This window comes from Leishmania infantum, chromosome 21 (assembly GCF_000002875.2).
Source record: "Leishmania infantum JPCM5 genome chromosome 21".
Lineage (NCBI taxonomy): Eukaryota > Euglenozoa > Kinetoplastea > Trypanosomatida > Trypanosomatidae > Leishmania > Leishmania infantum.
In genome coordinates this window covers 235,289-254,668 of record NC_009405.2, presented here as the reverse complement: position 1 = coordinate 254,668, position 19,380 = coordinate 235,289, and the positions used below count along the sequence as shown (strand labels likewise).

Here is a 19,380-nt window from a genome sequence, read left to right as displayed (position 1 = left end):
GTATCGGGGCCACGTACACGAACAGTCTAAACCAGGCAGACACACACACACACACACGAAGAGAGCACGCCACAACACAACAGCAACGTCCTAGAACGAGCACAAAGAAAAACACAGAAATCGACAAAAAGAAAAAACGAGAATGCGCTAAACACACACAGAAGCGACAACAGGAAAAAAAAAGAAGAGAATCCCTCACACGCGGGAGGGGATGGTAGGGTGGAGGGGTTAAGCAACAGCGTCGACTGCTCTCTCTCTCCCTCTCTCGTCGTTTGTGATACGAGCGCCTTTCTTTACTGGCGCGCGCCTTGTACTCTGCGTCGAACTTTCCTCCACAAAGGGGATGGAGGAAACGTGACGAGAAGGGGGAGAGGTTTGGTGGCTTCGTTGCACAGGCAACAGACACAAGACGAAGACGGTGATCACGGATGCACAGACAGAGAAAGAGACCCAAACAACTACAAAAAAAAAGGAAAGAAGGAAGGAAGGGGGCACTTCTTCTCTACTTCGTTCGCGCGTCAAGGTGGAACAAGCACACACAATTCTGCGTAGATTATACAGCGAAGAGGCGAAGAGAAAAGGGGGAAAAGAGAGGGAGACGAGAGAGACGGCGTTGCAGCTATACCACTACTACTACAAGCGTGTGCGCACGTAGGAGGTGTAAACGATGCGGGAGTGGTGCAGCAGTGTGCAAAGGGGAAGGGAGATGGAAGGATGGAGAAGCGAGTCAGAGATGGCGGTATGATGGTGCGATGCCCCAATGTGCTCAGAGAGAGGAAGGGAACATGTCAGCGACAATCGGTGGTGTGCGCAGGTGACACGGAGGAGCTCCCAACACCATGTGATGGGTGCATGAGATTCTCGAGGAGGAGGGAAGGGCTAGTGCCCGCCCAAGACATCTGCCAGCGGGCATGCAGCAACGCTGACGGGCGTGGAAACTTACTGGAGTTAGAGTGATATGTGTTGTGTGTGTGGGTATGACTTTTGGCGCTGCCTTCGGTCGCATGCGTGCGCGCCCGCAGCGGAGGGTGGCCGATCACCCAAGCGAGTGAAGGGGACGATCTCCTCTGCTTCCACGACGAGCACAAAAACCACGATTGCCTTGGAAGCTTAGCCGACTTGACCAAGGAGAAGGACACACACGTTCAGCTCCGTCAAGCCAGTCCTCTCACGTGTTCACGACGGCACACACGCACGCACAGAGAGATAGAAGCACAGAGGCGCACTGCAGTGGATTTGGCACAAATGAAAGGGAAGACGCAAAAGGAAAGAGCGAAGCAAACAAAAACGATAAGCGCGCAGGGCGCACCCATCCGCGCTTATTATGCGTACGTGTGCGTGCATGTGCGTGGGTGTGCATCCTGCCCTGCTTCACTCTCGCTGGCTCTGTTCCGTGTGGAGAAGGACACACATAGATACAGCGGGTATGCGTCTGGATGTTCGCGTCAGAGTGCGCCGGCGCAAGAGACGACAGAGTGGAGCTTGGGAGGAAAAGGAGCAAACTAGTGGCGCGGCTGCGTCGGGGAATGGGTGCGACACGTCTCCCTGTATGGTCCACAGAGCGCGCATCTTGCCGTGTCCGTCTTGCGCGCGCTTCGCCCCCTCCCCTCGAACAGCTGCGTCCACTTACTCCATCGGGCCGTAATTCTCAGTGTACTGCTACACCTTCCCCCAGTTCATCACGCCGGCGTCCGAGCCCAAGCCGCTCGCGACGAGGGTACCGACGACGGAGCCCATTCGGAACCTCTCCACCTCCGACAAGCCACGAGCCAGACCCCGATAAAGCTACCGCTGTAAGCGTCGCCGCTGCCCATGAAGTCGGACGCCCGCAGTACATAGGCTGGCACACGCTGGACGCTGTAGCGCTCGATCAGGTACAAGCCGCGCACATCTGCACGCCGAGCGCAAAGAAGCTTGCGACCTCGATGGGGTCGTAGGAGCTGGGAATGTAGGCGGCCTCCTACAGGCTGAGAGTGAAGCAGCCCACGTATAGCAGAAGCGGCGTGATGACGTCGAGCGTGCCCTCGCTCAGGTGAAGCACGCAAGCGCAGGTCACCACGCGACGCACCTTGGCCGCCGCCTCCGGCAAGCCTGTGCCGGTGTGGTAAAAGCACTTGCAATTCAGCACACTGTCGAGCTCCTCTTCCGTCACGAAGACCTCGTCAAACGCGCCGCGGTAGTGCAGGCAGGGGTGTCCGCCGTTGGAGCAAACCGGCAAGATCGTGGCGGACTTGTCGCGCGCGTCGCTGAACTGCACGAGGGAGCAGTCGATTCCCCCCACCACCACCACCGCCTCCAGGGGCGTCGGCAGTCGAGGATAAAGTCGGCCTTCCCGCCGTTGCCGAGGCAATCAACCCTTGTCGTGCGGATGCCGAGCTGATTCTATGCTGCCGCCCTCTTGCATCTTTACGGCCGGACGACGAGCGACGTCGTGCAACATCAGGCTCACAAATACAGCGTCGCACTTTGGCATCGTGTTGTAATGGCAGAGATGATGTGCTAAAGGGTGGGGAAGCCAATGATGGCCCTGCGCGGTGCAGAGGGATGGCGGCGGTGTTTATGTGCGTGTGTGCACAAAACCCTGGAGAGAGAGAGAGAAAGCCTCATCGGGTGATTTCTTTTTTCGCGAGGGGACGCAGTTTTGTGTGGTTTGTGTGCTCTGTTTCGCATTGAAACGCCATCTCTTCAGCAGTGGGCACGTGGAGACGTGTAGGAGGTGCAGCGGTAGGCTTGTAAAGGTACGGTATGCGGAGTGAGACCAAGAGGGAGGAGAAGGGGGGGGTTGTCTTTTGAAGGTTTTAAGTACACACCTCGTTAGGGAATGTACCGAGAGAGAGATCAGCCGGCACGTAAGCACCGTCCATCGAGCCATCCCTTCCACAAATGGAGGGAGGGGGAACATGCGGGGGGAGGGGGATGGATATCCGCCATTCGGGGCCCTGGCTTGGGTGGAAGCAGCAAGGTCTTCATACTGCCTCTGCTCTTTTTTTCTTGTGATTGCTTCAGTTTTCTGTGTGTCGGTGCAGCAGTGCGATCAGCAAGGACGCACACAAACACGCACAAACTTAAACACGCGGCGGCGGCGGCAGCAGCAGCAGCGGCACGAAACAAAAGGGGGCGATAATGATACAAATGTGTGACACAGGCCTCAGATCCACTTGTGCGCTTATCACCGAGACGAAGAGCACAAGAGGAGTCGGAAAGCAAGATAGTGCACGAAGGGAAAGCCTCTGGCAAAGAGAAGAGAGCAGTGTCACGTACATTGATTAGAAAACTGTCAGCAACAACCGCTGCTCTTGGCCGCCGCCGCTGCGTCAGGGGAGTCATCGGCGCTAAGTGTGATGGGCTGGTTGGTGCCACTGCTTCCGTAGCGGTGGGCCCGGGGTGGGGTGATGCCGCCGTACACGCGACCTTCGCTCGGAGAGCTGCGGCCTGGAGTCACCGCCTCCCCGTCTTCCGTCACCACCATCAGCCCGCGCCGTGCACGCGAGCGCGACGGTGTGCGACCCCTGATACCGGCGTAGGCACCCCCGCCACTGCTGCCGCTGCTGCCACCAGCAGCAACACCACCGCCCATGCCGGTGACCTCTCGACTACGCACAACCTGTGTCGCCATTGCACTGAACACTTCCGCTACGTTTTGCCCTGTCTTCGCGCTTGCGAAGAAATGCGAGGCGCCCAGCTCTGCCGCCATAGCCGCCCCCTCGCCCTCGCTCACCTCCCGCTCTGTCAAAGGGGTGTCCGCCTTGTTTCCGCACAAAACGAGTTTTATGTTGCCCTCCCCCACAACGGCGTAGAGCTCCTTGGCCCACGTGCGTACCTTGCGTAGCGTGTCAGCGTCGGTGACGTCGTACACGATGATGGCCCCATCCGCGTTACGGTAGTACATTGGCGCGAGTGCGTGGAAGCGCTCCTGCCCCGCCGTGTCCCACAGCGCCAAGTCCACTTCTCGGATGGCGCCGGGGGCGCTACTAGCGTCATTGATGGGAACCGCCTTGGAGCTGTACATGCTCGCCTGCACCGTGCTTGCCTCTTTTTCATCAAACGCGTTGTGCACGTAGCGCGAAATCAGCGACGTCTTGCCAACACGGCCCTCGCCGAGAAGCACAACCTTGAAACTGAGCTCCCTCATTCTCGCATCCATCAAACTACGGAGGGGATAGGGAAGCGAAAGTGTTCCACACCACACCACACCTACACAGAAAATGTATCAGATGACGGTTGATGTGTACGCGTGCGTGCGCGTGAAGAGAAAGCGACGAGGAGGAGTGTGGGAAGGGAGGAAGCAGAAAAGAAAGAAAACAGAGCGAAAACAGAAGTAACAACGCCGAAGAAACGGGAAGGGGAGCACAGTTGAGGGCCGCGAGCAAACAGGCGAAACCAAACAAGATGGCACGTCACAATTTTGAGGAACAAGAGAGAAAGAGTGAGACAGGGGGAAGCAGCGGCTCAGATTTGTGTGTATGCGTGGGTGTGTCAGTGCGAAGGAATCTACAAAACAAAAAAAAGCACGTCGTGCCGCTTCGGCCACGGCAACGGGAACTCGTTGCCACGTGGAGAAGTATAGTACTTGCGCCTACTCAATACGAGAACAGACAAGCTCCCAAACTCGCGCACACGGGAGGAGACTGACTGATTTCCTTCCTTTGCTCGTGTACGCCGTGGTACGTATGTGCGTATGTTGACGAAAGCAGCAAGAGTACAACACGCAGCTGCAGCGCAAGCGGTGGTGGTGACCGGGGAGGAGAACGACAGCGGAAAGAGGGAAAGAGGGGCAGCACAAGGTAAGGATGCATGAGAACAGGGAAGGATAAGATGGGGAGAGGACGGCGAAGGCTCGCAGATGCACTGAGCTGATGCTTTGCAGGCGGAGCACGCGCCTTCTCCAGGGCAATCTCATCCTCTCCCTTCATCGCCCTCAGTTACAGGAGAAGTTTTGGGCTAGAAGAGTCCCTTCTCAGACGCAACAGCTGCGGATGAGCAAGTTTAGTCTTGTCAGTGGTCCCAATGTTGGTGAACACAAGAAGCGGCGGCATCATGTACTGCGCCTCTCCACGTACCTTGACCCGCAAAAACTTTGTGTACGCCTATTCTCCTACTAATGCCCACCTGATAACAGGGGAGGGACACACCCCTCTCAGCGCGTGGCACCTCAGGGACCAGTGCACCCACTTTCTCTCCGTGGGAGAGCCAGGCAGCCCCCTCCCCCACCCCCTGCCAAGTGCCGAGCCGCTTCTGGTGGTGACGGGGTCAGGCGCCTACGCCGCAGGGGGGAGGGTTCAGAGCGATGTGTCGCTGCTGGTGCCGGCGGTGGCGTCCTGGATGACGTTGCATCGGAGTGGCCCGCGACAGCGAGGCAGATCTGTATCCATCCACATGATGGGCAGAGCGTCATCGTGACCCGAGCGTCTCCCACCCGGCCCGGCCCTCACACCGCCCACTGGTGTGTGGGTGGGGTGCCCGAGCGCCACCGCGAGGGGGATGCGCCCGGTGGCGGCCGGCATGGTGGGCGCGGCTGCGCGGCGCCCCGCGAAGCATGGGCTGTGGGCGTGGGTGGGGGCGGGGGCCGTGCTCTCCGATGGCTGGGTCGGCGCGTTGCTGTGGCGCGTGTGTGTCTACGGCTGCCATTGGCCCACGCGAGGTTGGGCCTGTGACGGAGGAGGAGGTGTAGAGAGGCGTTCGACCTCGTGTTGTGCGATAGCGACTTGGACACGTTCAAGTGAGTTGTGTAATGTTGTCGTTCCCTTTTTCGTTGAGCGGGAGAGTGGAGCGTGTGACGCCTCTTCTGCGTCACCGCTAACGTTTTTGTCCATGTGCGTGCGCACGTATGCGTGGGCGTGTGTCGTACCTGAACCGTTACGCGTCTCCTCTGCTTACTAGGCGCACGCGCATTGTCACTTTCATGTCATACATGCATTTACATTGGCAGACACACGTATATGTATGCACCTGTCTGCGTATGCGGACAGGCATCCACCTCACCCACAAGATGGACTTTCACTTGCTACTCGGCAGCAGCTGGCTGGTGGGTTTCTGTGCGACGGGTGTGGCAATACGTAGGCCGTACTTATAGTACAGCGCGTGCAAGAGTCCCATGCAGTACCCCATGCGAGCGGTCGTTTCCGCCGGTACTCTTAGCTGGGCATCCAGCTTCTCCTCCCAGGCCTGCAGACGCTCCAGCTCCAAGCGCGCCGAGGTGGTCGACCCTGCCACTGGATCACCAACTTCCGTCAGCTGTAGCTCCGCGCTTCCCAGCGTAACCGAGCCATAGACCGCCTCCTCAGACCGCAGCTGCGCAAAAGCGATGCCGGCGTTGGTGACGAGGTCCAGCGGCGGCAGCGCCACTTGCACAGGTCGAGCCTCGACGTCCTTGGTGTCATCTACAGTCCGCGTCTCTGCCGCCAAATTCGTTGAGCTCACAGCGCCACCGTCCCCGCCCCGCAGAGGACTGTGGGAATGACTGTGATGGCGCCGCTGCTGAGTCTGATACCCAAGCACCGCTAGCTCAGCAGCCAAGGCTGCTTGCAGAGAGTAGCGATATCGCATGTTCTCTCGCACGCGGGCTTCCTGCACCTGCTGCGCCTCGGTATCCAGCAAGAAGCGCAGGCTCTCCTGCGGAACCGTCTGCGGCGCAATGTGACTGCGCCGCAGCAGTCGCCTCCACGTCTCAGTGAGAGTGGCTCTCACGTGGGCGGCTCGAAATTTCGATATGGCTTGAGCGAGCGAGGCTGCTGACGTTGCGAGCGCTGCAGAGGCGTCCTCTGGCGCTGACTGCGAGACGGGCAGCTTGCCACGCCGCACCGCACGGCGCCACCGATCGGCTTCTGCTTCTTTGCGCTTCCCTCTCGCCAGCGTCGCCTCCGCGTCGCTCGCGTCTCCTTCTGCTGGGTCGTCGTGAGACAGCCACGTCGCGTCGTCCTCCTCCAGTCCCAAAAGCACCTCCTCCGCGGACATTGTTGACTCCTCGTACCGCAGAAGAAACGCCACAAGTGAGCCTGCCTTGGCGAGGTTGTCGGCCGCCGTCTGCAGCCGCTGCGGCGTTGCCTGCACGTGGGCGAGACCTGCAGTGACTTCCTCGTACAGGGCGTGATGCTGCTCACGGCACAGCTGCGCATCGAGTGGGGAATGGAGACCAAGGAGGGTGACCTGCTCAGCCTGACGCTGCAAAGCCTGGTGGAGTCGATTGAAGGAGAGTCCGAGGAGCCGCCGCACCGCCATGAGGCGCCGAACGTGCAGCGTCGCTGCAGAAGGAGCGGTGGGCACACACAGCTGCGCTGAAGCGCCACGACCACCAGAAGAAGTCGCCTTGCCTAAGCAACGCTCGAGCTGGGCAAGACGCACGGCGATCGTCGCGTTCTCGTCAAAGCTCACGGGTGGCCAAGCTGAGGCATGTGACAGGTGATAGAGAAGTCTCTCACGCGCTGTGGTGCACGCGGGCCGTGGTGAGCCTCCGGTCCCCGCAGAACCGTACAGAAACGCGTCATTGACGTGGTATTGAAGTAAGAAGGCGTACCGGCGGTTCAACTCCACGTACTCAGCGACTGCTAGCATCTTGTACCGCTGCGTCAACCATAGCAGAGCGAGGATGAGCTCCTGCGGCGACGCGTCGAATGGTGTTTGCAGGTAGAAGACGTCCCGCCGATACCCCACCTGGGCCAGGCAGCGCAACACCAAGTACCAGTCAGTGATGGGCAAGGCGGTGCGCAGACGGCCGCCATAGGCCTCATCGAGCGGGCATCGAGATGACGGTCGCTGGATACCGTGGAGATCACTGCGCAGCATACTAGCGCAGTCTGCCTCTCGCTCCCAGGCGGCGGAGGGCGATCCAGACCACAGGGGGCTGTTAGGTGGCAAAGGATCCCGCACGCAGCGCGCCAGGCGCTCCTCGTCTGACTCACCCGGGTACTTCCACACCAACCGTACCGGCGCTTCACGATTCAGCGAGGCCTCCTTTGCATCCTCGCCCTCCGCATCTGACGACGACGAGTACACCACCTCGTACGTGTCCTCCGCGCCACCAGTTTGAACCTCAGCCTCCCTGCATGAGAGCGGGCCGCGCCGACGTCGGTGCTTGTCAAGGACGGTGAGGCAGTAGAAGACGGCGTTGAAGAGAACGCGCCACAGCCCGTTGCGGAGGAGCGCCGTGACCTCTACCAGCACCACCGCCGATGGGCCCGGCGAGTCCGCGCGGTAAAAGCTCAAGTACTCTTCCAGCCCCCACAGAAACGACTCGACATCTTCGGGGCTGGACGGCCCTGTAGCATAGGGCGGCACCTCCTCCGCTCTCTCTTCCCAGCGCATTTCGAAGAATCCCAGCGCTGCCCACACACGAGCAGCAATGTGCATCAATGCCGGGATGCCCGCAGCAGACAAGCTGGACGGCAGCGCCACAGTCGCCCTGGTTGGCTTCGAACGCGAGGATAGTGGCGGCGCTTCGGCACCTTGTTGAGAGGGAGTAGACGTCTTCACAGAGGCGGAGGTTGTCGTGCGAAGAGGCGCTGGAGTCCGCCGTGCCGGTGAATTTCCGCCTTCCGCCTTCAAAAGATCCTCGCGCACCAGCGCGACGTGGGCCTCACCGCCTTTGGACGCAGCCCGCGGCAGCCGGGTCGGTGTTGACGAGCTACCGCCGGGAGCAATGCGGTTTGTCTTTTCTTTGTCAGTCGCTCCACTATCTCCACTCGCAGCCCCCTTTGAGGTCTGCCGAGACAAGCGTACAGGCGTAGCAGGCGCCTCTTGCCTGGCCAGCGTGGGGGTGACTGCCTCATGCGACCTGCCGGCGGTGCCCCTCCGCGGCGCATGCGAGTCCCTCCCCTGAGACATCTGAAATTGCTGATACAGTGCCGCCAGCCGATCCACGGACGACGACACCGGCTGACCGGAAGAGGAGACGGATGGCACCCCTCCATCGTGCGGACGGTGGCCGTGTGGAGAGGAAACGGAGAGCACACGGGGTGCCGGGTTCGAGCCACTTGGACCCCCGGCGCGCGTGGAGAAAGACGGCCGCACCTCCGGTGAAGACGCAAAAGACGGCAGTGTCTGTGATGTGCTAAGGGATGGTGCGTGGTCGGCGCCAGCACTGACACGAGATCTCGGTAGCTGAATTGGGGTCAGCTGCGACGCTGTGCAACTCAATGCCAGCGGGTCCCTCGGCGTAGTAGACCGCACTGCCGTCCCCGCTGCCCGGAATGCCAAATCGTCACCCCCACCATCGTCACTATCAACGAAAGGCTGTACAAGTCGGACAGTACACCGACGGGATAGTTCTTCCCCACGCATCGCGGCCACTTCTGCAGGAGATTGGCTGGGAAAGTGGTTGAATTCTCTCTCAAGCTTCTGCTATAGATGAGGACGCAAGAGATGAGATATGCCTCGACAGGAATCGGGAGCTGGTGCAGATCAAAAAGAGAGACGGGTCAGGCGCCTCCCTCCTTCCTTCCTCCTGCACGCCCTTTATCACTCTACTGCTGTGCTTTCTGTTACTTCCAACGCTTCTCTATCTCCTGTACTTCGCCGTCTATGCTGTGTAGTGCATGTGTATGTGTGTGTGCGGAGATAGAAGGGCAACCCATCGCTGATACAAACTACGTCGTGCCGCGCGCAACAACCCGTGGAGTGAGCAAGATAGGTTGGCACGTCGTATCGCCCTCTCTCTACCTTGCGTGTGAGCGGGGAATAATATTATCGATGAATGGAAACGCAAAAAGAAAATGAAAAAATGCTGGCATGCAAGTCAAACAGTGGCGTGCGCGCTTGTGTATCATACCGTCTCTCTGTATGTCGTCTTTTTACCCGAGGGGGGGGGACTTTGTTCGTGAGCCGCTCGGCGTGCGTTGTCGTCTCCGATGCTACAGGCCTCTCGCTCTCGTTGCTTTGCTTGTTGCTCGCGTGTGAGGGGAGAACTTGGTGGCATAAGTACAGTGTGTCTGGGTGTGTGTGCTGAGTGATGAAGCAGGCGTCGAAAACAATATGCATCCACATGCAGGGACATGGGAGCCAGATGGGTGAAGGCGGAAAGGAAAAGTGGAAGAGGGGTTTCACTTAGATTGCACGCTCAACGGAGGTTGAAGCAGGGCCGTGGGGAAGGGGAGCCCTTGACCATCTTTGCAGCCTTCACCAACAGTTCAAGCGCGTGCCCCTTTGGAGACACTCATCAACTGCTTCCGTAACTTCACTACGTCGGGTCCTATGAGTCGGTCGTCAACAAGCAGCTGAGCATCCACATCGCTCACCCCCGGACTTCCTCTTGGCCTCTTGCATGTTACGCAGAGAATTAGAGGCATTGACGAGCAGCCACACACGCCCAACGATGCACACGAGTCAAAAGGCGTAGAAAACACGTAGCGAGCTTCCGTCGCCACAGCAGACAGGTACGACACTGTGCCTCCCGCCCGTGTGCGTGTGTGGGTAGGTAGGTGGGTTTCGAATACTCACTTCTTCTACTCTTCTTTGGTGTACGTAATACAGCACAAGAGAGAGAGAAAGAGCAAGATACGACATCAAGGGAGGAAGCGAAAAAAAAAAGGTAAAAAACTAACTAAACAGTTGAACCCAGGAGATAGACATGGACATACATACACAAAGAACACACGCAGCCGCACGGACGAAAGCATCGTAGCACACCAGGGGGAAAAAGAAGATGACCATACCAAAAGTGAAAAGACAGAAAGACAAAACAAGAACAAAGGCGAAGAGAGATCTTAGTCGGTAGCTGTAGTAGCAGTCGCAAGTGATGTCGTAAATTGCATTGCGTAAGAGAGAAACGATGATGGTGCGGGATCCACTTTTATGAAACACTGGTCTCCCACTTGCTCGCTTGCGCGTTACTCTGGTTCCTCCTCCTGCTCTGAGTCTTCTCTATCAGACATGCACTCTACAGTTCAACTGCTCCTCTGGCTGACTCTCTGCCCCTCCCCTCCCTCTCCCTCCGTCGCTCTTTCTTCAATTATTAATTAACAGTGTTGCAAAAAAAAAAATGAGAAGCCGCGAAGAAAAATGTGAAAGGACAACGTCAGCGGAGACACGCTCAACGCCATCAAGCCCTTCGCACGTTATCTCCCCTTTTTTCCGTTTCGCTGCTGTATCACAGGAGTGGCAACAATGCATGTTGGGGCAGTGAATGTCTGGGGCGTCAGAGAGAGAGAGAGACGTGGCAAAGAGGGGAAAAAATGGAAGCAATAACAGCGGCAGCATAGGGCCGCGCAAAGAAGCACATGGACAGTCACATGCACACACTCGGCGCCACCCCCACAACTATCACCACATCCCGCCGCATGCACCTCCAAAGTGACGACGTATTCGGTGCTAAAGAGGAAAAACAGGGTTTGGAGATAACTACAAGGAAAACAAGAGGCGAGAGATATAAACAGCACAAGAAAAAAAAAAAAACAAGAGCGACAGATAGTGAGGCGGGAAACTTGACAAACGTAAGCACGCCATCCTACAGGCCACGCACCTGCAAAACTCAAAGGAAATATAAAAACAAGAGCACAATTTTTTTCCTCATATACCCATTCTTCCATACAACATTAGTCGAGCCCCATTCTACGCCCGGCCAGTGTCACAGACCCAACCTCGCGTGGGCCGATGGCAGCCGTAGACACACACGCGCCACAGCAACGCGCCGACCCAGCCATCGGAGAGCACGGCCCCCGCCCCCGCCCACGCCCACAGCCCATGCATCGCGGGGCGCCGCGCAGCCGCGCCCACCATGCCGGCCGCCACCGGGCGCATCCCCCTCGCGGTGGCGCTCGGGCACCCCACCCACACACCAGCGGGCGGTGTGAGGGCCGGGCCGGGTGGGAGACGCTCGGGTCACGATGACGCTCTGCCCATCATGTGGATGGATACAGATCTGCCTCGCTGTCGCGGGCCACTCCGATGCAACGTCATCCAGGACGCCACCGCCGGCACCAGCAGCGACACATCGCTCTTAACCCTCCCCCCTGCGGCGTAGGTACCTGACCCCGTCACCACCAGAAGCGGCTCGGCACTTGGCAGGGGATGGGGGAGGGGGCTGCTTGGCTTTTCCCACGGAGAGAAAGTGGGTGCACTGGTCCCTGAGGTGCCACGCGCTGAGGTGTTCCCCGTCATCGAGGCTTTGAAAAGATGATAGAACAGCAGAAATAAGAAAACAGATTAAGTTGATACAGCCTCTGACACACACTCCTCTTTTTGTACGTATTCACCACCATCAAACATTATCTTCTTTTGTGTTTGCATTCAATGGTTTGGTCTTCGCTGCTCTTGCTCTTCCTACTGGCCTAAAGAGCTGGGCCTTCGCCATCCCCAGCTCCTCATCAGTCCTGCCGCTTTTGGTGTATGCATTAATCGATTACTTACTGCGTGCTGCTTTCTTTTCGATGGGGAGGGCAAAAAAGAACGATTCGAGGTGCACGCAGCAATGCAGCGCATACAAGAGAGAGAAAAGAAGGAAGTAAAGAGAATGACAGGTGGTGAAATTCGCACATAAAAAAAGTGGAAAAAGCGGAAAGCTTGAAGTGCGTTACAGTAGAGAGAGGGGAAGAGAAGAGAAAACAAAAAGAGGTGAAAATAAAGCAAAGATATGCGATCTATGGGAAACGTAGATGACGACCCTTCTCACGGTACCCCCGATGCTGTTATCCCGCATGAGTACAGCGCACACACACACGCACACATGCTTAGACATTCGCACACTGGCACAAGGGCACACAATATACGCGCGGCACCACGATCTCCCCCCCCCCTAAATGTTCCGTTTACGGGAGAAGCGAAAGAAGGCACTGGATGGGGAGGGAGGGAGGGGTGGGCTCGTGCTATTCGATGGAAATCAGCAGAGCGACGCGTGAGAAGAAGTCGCACATACGCCGTGGGAGCAATGGAAAAAAGGGGGGATGCCGAAAAAAGGAAAAAGACACGTGTGAACCATTATCACCAACATAACAAGACGGGAAAAGGGGAGGTAAAGCAAAGCAATAACAGAGAGTCAAGCACAGAGTTAGAACTGGCTTACTTAAAAGCTGCCTGATCTCCCCACCTCTTCCATACCATCTTCTTGCTTTCACCCTCTTAAGGACGGTCTTTGGCAGCCGTTGCAGCAGCGGAGCCGTTGAGAGAAGTATTGTGAGGACGAAAGTGAGACGGACTTGACAGGGCGCCCAAGAGCAGGCAACGGACAGGAAGACGTGAAAAAAAAAGCAGTACCAGCGAATACGAGCCAGCCACGCGCACACAGTGTATGCCGGGCAGTCAGGAGTTCGGCTACTTCCTCGTTGTAACAGCGGTCCGCCCCGATATAATGCTGTATCCGCCGGTAGCCAAGGGAGTGTTCGCCTCGCTCGTCGCGAGACTCATTCCGCCTTCGGTGCGGCTGCTCGCGCAGCCGCTTCCGCTCATCCCGTTGGAGCGGGACGCCATGGCCGTGGGAGATGCACCATCTGTGTACTTGGGCGGGGCGATCTTTCCGCCCGCGCCGTTCTTCTCCTGTGTATTGGGATTCATCGCCGGGCTGTTGGTGCAGCTGGGCGTCACCGTGTCGGACTGATTTTTGGGACGAACATCGTACACACGCAGGTGGCCGCCAAAGCCGAAGCCGCCTGGCGGTATCTGCGACGGAGACTCTGCATGCAGGAAGGCCGGTGACTGCCCCGACGGCGGGGTCACCGCACTGGTGTTGGGCGTGCGTAGTGCGCCACGATAATCAGGGAACGTCGGGAAGGCACCACCAGCGGCGGAGTAAGGCATAGGGCTGCCGTTTTCACTGCTGCCGCCGAGGGCCGCGTCGTATGGCGGGACGGCACTCTTAAAGATCGCGGATGCAGGCGTGCTGGCGTTACGGTGGTTGATCCTTTTCGCCTCAGCTATGGCGTTGAAATCGTCGTCGCTCACGTCGCCAACCGCCAGCGGGGTGACGGTGTAGCAGGTGTCACCGATGTTCACCGTGCGCGTCGAGGTGGTGACGGAGTTGAGCGAGCTCAGGATCTGCGGAGGCGGTTGCAGGCGGACTTCAAACTCGCGGCAAATGTGGATGTTGTTGCAGTCATCCAGGTACCGGCAGCGATGCGCTAAGTGTAAACGGCAAATGAACTTTGCCGGCAGCTCAAGGATATCGTTCTCTTCGGGCACCAATCGCTTCTCTGCCGCATTGATGGACGCGCAGACGGACTTCTTTGGGACGTTGTGCACCAAGTAGCGGCGCAGCCCAACTGTGCACGCCACACGGTCCGCAGGAATCAGCTCGTTGCTGCCACCGTTGCCAGTTATGAGAATGTACTTGAAGTGGTTTTTCAGCATCGAGATGTCCTGCGGGTCTTGGTGGAAGTGGCAGCACGTGGGTGAGCTCAGCGCCTCGTAGCGCAGCTGCGGGATAGCAGACGGCACCACGTGCGCCTGGCGGCACCAAGCATGGCGGCATCGGCCTTCCAAAAAGGCTATGCACAGCGACGGCACCGTTCCAGGTGTCGAGGTGGCGTGGGTGGGAACGAGCAAGTGCAGCGGTACCCGCAGCTTGCGGGTCATCGGGTCCAGCACCCAGATCCACTTCTCATCTTCCTTCTTGTAATCTGAGCTAGCGCTGGAGCTGTGCTTTTCCTCACTCACCTCCGCGGTAGGTGCCGCGCTTCCCTCCTCGGTCGCCGTGTACCCGTTACACGTTTCTCCGCCGAACGGCTGCTGGAAGTCGTCGCCCTTCCCTTTTGAGGCTAAGGAAGGCACCGCAAAGGGTGCTGGCTCTCGCAGATGGGTCGTATAGCTCATTCGCAGCGCAGCTCACCAGACCAACGGAAATGCAGTGTGATCCAACAAAAAGAGGTGACACAACGCGCGTATATAAACGCGTCGGCAACTGCGTGTGGCTCTTTAGAGGTTCTCTCTGGCGTGTATCACGTCAACAGCCCGTTTTTGGTCCCTTTTTTTTGTATCTACTCACATTGAAAGTTGAGAAGAAACAAAAATTGATAATATGAACGAGGAAGGCCTGCCTGTATGTCCGTGTGTACTTGTGTCTGTTTATGGTCAACGCAGATGCCAACAACAAAAAGCCAGACACAAACAAGGCAACGACTAGAAGCAAAAAAAAAGACAACTTTGCTTATTCTGCGAGTGTTTGAGTGTCGGTTTTCTTTTTTTTTCCTGAAGCAGAGAAGCGGGAAGATGAGGGAAAAAAAAATTTAAAAAAGGACGCAATCGAAACAAAAACACCGAGGAGTAGCGCCAACGAAATAATATATATATATATATACTGGATAGAAGATGATGCAGATACAAAGAGAAGGAAACAGACAATAGGAAGACAGGCCAGGACGAGGGAAAACAAAGGAAGGAGGAAAGCAAAGGGTAAGTGGCGTCAGAAAAAAAGACAGAAGAAGACAGGACACAAAGACAAGAAGACGAACAGAAAATGTCCCTCTTCTTTATGTGCGTGTCTATCTATATATCGATGTACAGTTCTATCTTGCTCAGGTGCCTTCGATGCCACTACAATCCAATCCTGCTTGCCTCTCCCTTCCTCTTTCCTTCTGTTGCTCTCTGTGTTTTTTTTTTCGTTGCCTCACTTTGATCCTTCGCCTCTTCTCGTCTTTCTCTTGTACTCTTTCGAAGTTGCTGTTTCCTTTTCCTTCTTCCCCGTTTTCCTTCCCGCTTAGTTAGTTATAGTATTAGAAGACAAGAAAGATGAAAAGGGGGAGAGAAGGTGTCGAAGCTCAGCAAAGACGTCTGTGCGTGTGTTGGTCTGGGGCAGAAAAGGAGAGGGAGGGGGGGGTCTGTTCGAAGAGGAGTGGGAAACAGAGAGAGGTATGCGATGTCAAATGGGTATCGTGGGGGGAGGCGACAACGAATGTGATGAATGGATTGGCAGACAGAAGAAGGGCAAGGAAGGTAGAGATGTGACAAGGGAACAGTTGCGGTGAGCGAGTGGCCAAGGAAAAACAAGTTTCTTTGCAGCGCTCTGTCCTTGTCCTTCACTCGTGGGCTGTTCCTACTTCAGAATTTCTTCTCACTTCTAAGAGAGTGCTTCCCGATTCAAATCTGCTGATTGTCGTTGCCGCCTTCGTCTGCGTGAGAATGCCTCTTTCCTGTGTTAAGCGGAAAAAGAGAGGGAGAAAGAATGTGGCACACTCAGCTCCGCGGTGATATTTTGGAGTGTCACTGGATGCGTCTATCGCGCTGCAGTGTCAACAGCCGAGACAAAATGTGGGAGCGGATGTCAGGAGAAGAGGGAAAGAGAAAAGTGTAAAAAAAGGAAAATAGGTGTTCTTCGATTCGAGTAACCTTCAGAGCGTGAGAATGTCGGGATGGACTCGAAACAGAAAGAAAAGCTGAGAAGAAGCGAAGAGACAATTCTGCGCGTGTCGAAGCGAATATCACGGAAGGGGAAATGAGAAGTACAGGCAGTTATGATTTCACCGACAGGATTGGTGTTGACGCGTATACAGTTATGTTTGTGTGTGAGTGGGAATACGCGTGGGCGTGTTGGATTCGCATTGTGTGCAGCGCGTCGCAGAGAAAGCAAAGCGTGTTGAGCCAGTCACAAGACGAAAAGGATCAGAAAAAGGCGGAGAATAGAATTGGGATACTGCGTGCTTATCTCAAAAGACCACTTTTCATTCGATGTGGGGCCAAGGCCGTTATTTCGCCTCAATGGTCAGGAAGTGATCTTCCCCTTCTCTTTCTCCATCTCATCCACTTCCGGATTACGTCCTCTCTAGTCTACAAGGACAGCGAGAGTGCCTTCCCTGCTCCTCGAGTGAGCAGCGACGGCGCGCATTGCTAGCTGACAGAAAGCGCATAAAACCTTCGGATAATGCTGGAGATCCACCGTAAGCTCCACATAGTCCGCAGACTGTCAATAGTGGATGCAGTAATCTTTCTCACCGTATGCCGTGCTTGATGGCCAACGCCGTCTTTCCCTGTTATCTTTTTCTTCTTTGTTCCTTCCAGACCACAGATGTGATCGGCCCAGGCAGGGCCACTTCAGAGTTCACACAAACGCGTAAACACCCACACACGCACAACAACCACACACATAGAAGAAGCGCAGAGCGCCTACGGAGCATCTGGAAGGGAATGAAGTTGCAGAGACAGAGAGAGACGCAGTCAACAACGCATCGTGTTCTCACTCCCCGAAAGCGGCCACGCCTTGCTCGTCGGACAAGAGAGGTAAAATAAGCGCCCACTACTCCTGTTGGGAGGGAGGCAAAAGAGTCGGAGCGTTCGAAACCGATCGCGCAGATTCCATCGACGGTGAAAGCGGTAGGAGCCTCCGACTGTGCCCTACAGATAAGAGAGGCATCGTGAGCGCACGTGATATCGACGACACAAATGCACACACACACACACACATACACATGTGTAGCCGCTGCATCATCCCTAGCCCACCTCTAGTGGACTTTCCGCGAGGCAAGGTTGTGCAGCATCCGCTCCTTTGTAATGAGGTGCGATGCCTTGTCGAGCAGTGAAACGCTGCGTTCGACCGAGTCGTTCCACGACGCAACGACCTCCGTCGTGTTCTTTCGCGCCTCGAACACCACCAGCTCATCCACACGGTCCATCTTCGCGTACAAGGTCTTGTTCGTGACCATTGTCATGATGAACATCTCCGTATGCTCTGGCGACAGATGCACCAGCTCCGCAAGACGCTTGAGTGGGATGCGAGTGTAGAAGCGGGCAATGACCATGATGTCGTGCTCGCTGCAGCGGTTGCTGAGCAGTTCCTGACGCGCAGGGTACGGAGCCAGCTCGGGGTGGGTCTGGCACAGCACCTCCACCTCCGAGGAGACCCTCTCCTGGATCAGCTCAATACTGTTGAAGCGCTGCAGAAGTGCGTACAGCTGCGGGATGTCCTCCAGGTCGCTCCTCAGCTTCTCGCTAATGGTTGAAAGAGCTGCAACACGATCATGCAGCTTGGTGGCAGGTGCAAACGCCGTGCACTCCGCCAGGTCCTCGATTTCCTTCGCGGTAGCATTCTCGGCGATGAGATAGTGTACCACCATGTTGCTTAAGGCAGACAGCTTGTCATCGGTGCTCTTCACGGTGTTATACATCTCGTACCAGCACCGGCCAACGTTGAAGAAGGACTCCTTGTGTGCATAGTATGCGCGCATGAGCTCAAAGTACTTGAGCTTCTGCTGCTGGGCTTCGTCGCGGCCAAGACCGCGATGATTGATTTTTCTTGAAACAAGAGGGATGTGGTCGTAGTCCTCCAGCTCTAGGCAGAGGCGGATCTGCTGATTCAGCGCCTCCAGCTTCTCTAAGCGCGGCATGTTTGTGATGGTTTCGATGTGCAGCGTGCGCAGCATATCGCACGCGGAGCGCTTGCGGCCCGCCGCCTCATGAAGAGTCGCCAGCTCAATGGTGAAACGTGCATGCTCCAGCTCGACGTGGATCTTGTTCTCCGTCACGTAGGCCAGGCGCTCGAGCACCTCCTCCTGCTTCTCCTTCGCCAAGGAGTCGTCCGTCAGGACGATTGCGCACTCGGCGATCATGGCGCTCTGAGCCTGCTTGGTCTGGCCGCGCTTTTTCATCAGCATGTCCAGTGTTTCGAGCATTTGGTCCAGTTCATTCTGCGTGCGGTAGATGCGCAGCACCTCCACCGCCAGCAGCTTCGTAGAGGCAGCATCGCCGCCGAGACGGGACACCTTTTCCAGCGCAAGCAGTTCAGCGACGATGTCACCCAGCTTTGCGTTGCTGCTGCGAAGAAGAACAGGTATCGTTGTCGCGTTCACCCGCTCTAGCAGCTTTGCCGTCTCCGCAGAATGGTCCTCATCCTGCTTGAAGCTGGCTCCCTTCCATTCGTTGTCCGCCATGGTTCACTGCGGCCTGTGCAACTTTCGATGAACGCACTTGTATCCCCTCAGCCGCAAAGCCGAACGAGCGAGGGATGGAGGAGAAAAACAAAAGGCTGCGAGCTGCTCTAAAACTAGGGCAAGGAGTGCTGAAAAGGGGACAAGAGGCTTGCGAGCTGCTCAGCTGTAGAGAGCCGAGAAAGAGGGGGGAAGAGGAGAGTGACAATGGTGTGGCGCACAGAGGTGTATGGAATCTTACGGCGGCACAAGGCAAGAGGGAGGGTACCAAAAGAAAAAAAGATAGAGAAACGCAGATACCGCTCGAGGCAGCGTGCTCTTTGCTTCTTGTGGGCTGTACAAAGAAGAAGGGCCAAAAAGGGGGCGCGTCTCAACGATTTGAGATTACCGAATAGAGAAGGAGAGAGAAAGAGACAAGTGACCACAAGGCGGAGAAGTGAAACGGCTATGCGTGTATGTATGGGCGTGTGTGTGTGTTCTGGTTTCTCTTTTGTGTACACGTGTCCTGCTTTGGCACGAAAGCTTTGAAAGAGGACCATAAGGTGGAAAGCAGCAAGAAAGAAAAAGGCGAAGGAGTCGAAAGGGAAGATGGTGGTAGCAGAAG

The 19,380-nt window shown here is 56.6% G+C and overlaps 4 protein-coding genes and 1 pseudogene across 5 annotated transcripts; all 5 read right to left on the bottom strand.

The window, feature by feature from the left end:
* Positions 1–1,659: 1,659 nt before the first annotated feature.
* Positions 1,660–2,473, bottom strand: LINJ_21_0871 (annotated as a pseudogene). Its single transcript is given in 3 exon segments — positions 1,660–1,741; positions 1,744–1,907; positions 1,910–2,473. Coding segments are annotated over 3 exon segments (810 nt in total).
* Positions 2,474–3,277: 804 nt separating this feature from the next.
* LINJ_21_0870 (putative small GTPase) lies at positions 3,278–4,144 on the bottom strand (the record flags this gene model as incomplete). Its single annotated transcript, XM_001465355.1, has 1 exon — positions 3,278–4,144. The coding sequence occupies one exon, from the start codon at positions 4,142–4,144 to the stop codon at positions 3,278–3,280; it is 867 nt and encodes a 288-aa protein (XP_001465392.1).
* A 1,853-nt stretch (positions 4,145–5,997) lies between these two features.
* On the bottom strand, positions 5,998–8,346 carry LINJ_21_0860 (conserved hypothetical protein; the record flags this gene model as incomplete). The annotated part of the gene is made up of 1 exon (XM_001465354.1): positions 5,998–8,346. One exon carries the CDS (start codon positions 8,344–8,346, stop codon positions 5,998–6,000), a length of 2,349 nt encoding a protein of 782 aa, XP_001465391.1.
* Positions 8,347–13,239: 4,893 nt separating this feature from the next.
* LINJ_21_0850 (conserved hypothetical protein) lies at positions 13,240–14,733 on the bottom strand (the record flags this gene model as incomplete). The annotated part of the gene is made up of 1 exon (XM_001465353.1): positions 13,240–14,733. The coding sequence occupies one exon, from the start codon at positions 14,731–14,733 to the stop codon at positions 13,240–13,242; it is 1,494 nt and encodes a 497-aa protein (XP_001465390.1).
* A 2,621-nt stretch (positions 14,734–17,354) lies between these two features.
* LINJ_21_0840 (19S proteasome regulatory subunit) lies at positions 17,355–18,779 on the bottom strand (the record flags this gene model as incomplete). Its single annotated transcript, XM_001465352.1, has 1 exon — positions 17,355–18,779. One exon carries the CDS (start codon positions 18,777–18,779, stop codon positions 17,355–17,357), a length of 1,425 nt encoding a protein of 474 aa, XP_001465389.1.
* Positions 18,780–19,380: the final 601 nt, after the last annotated feature.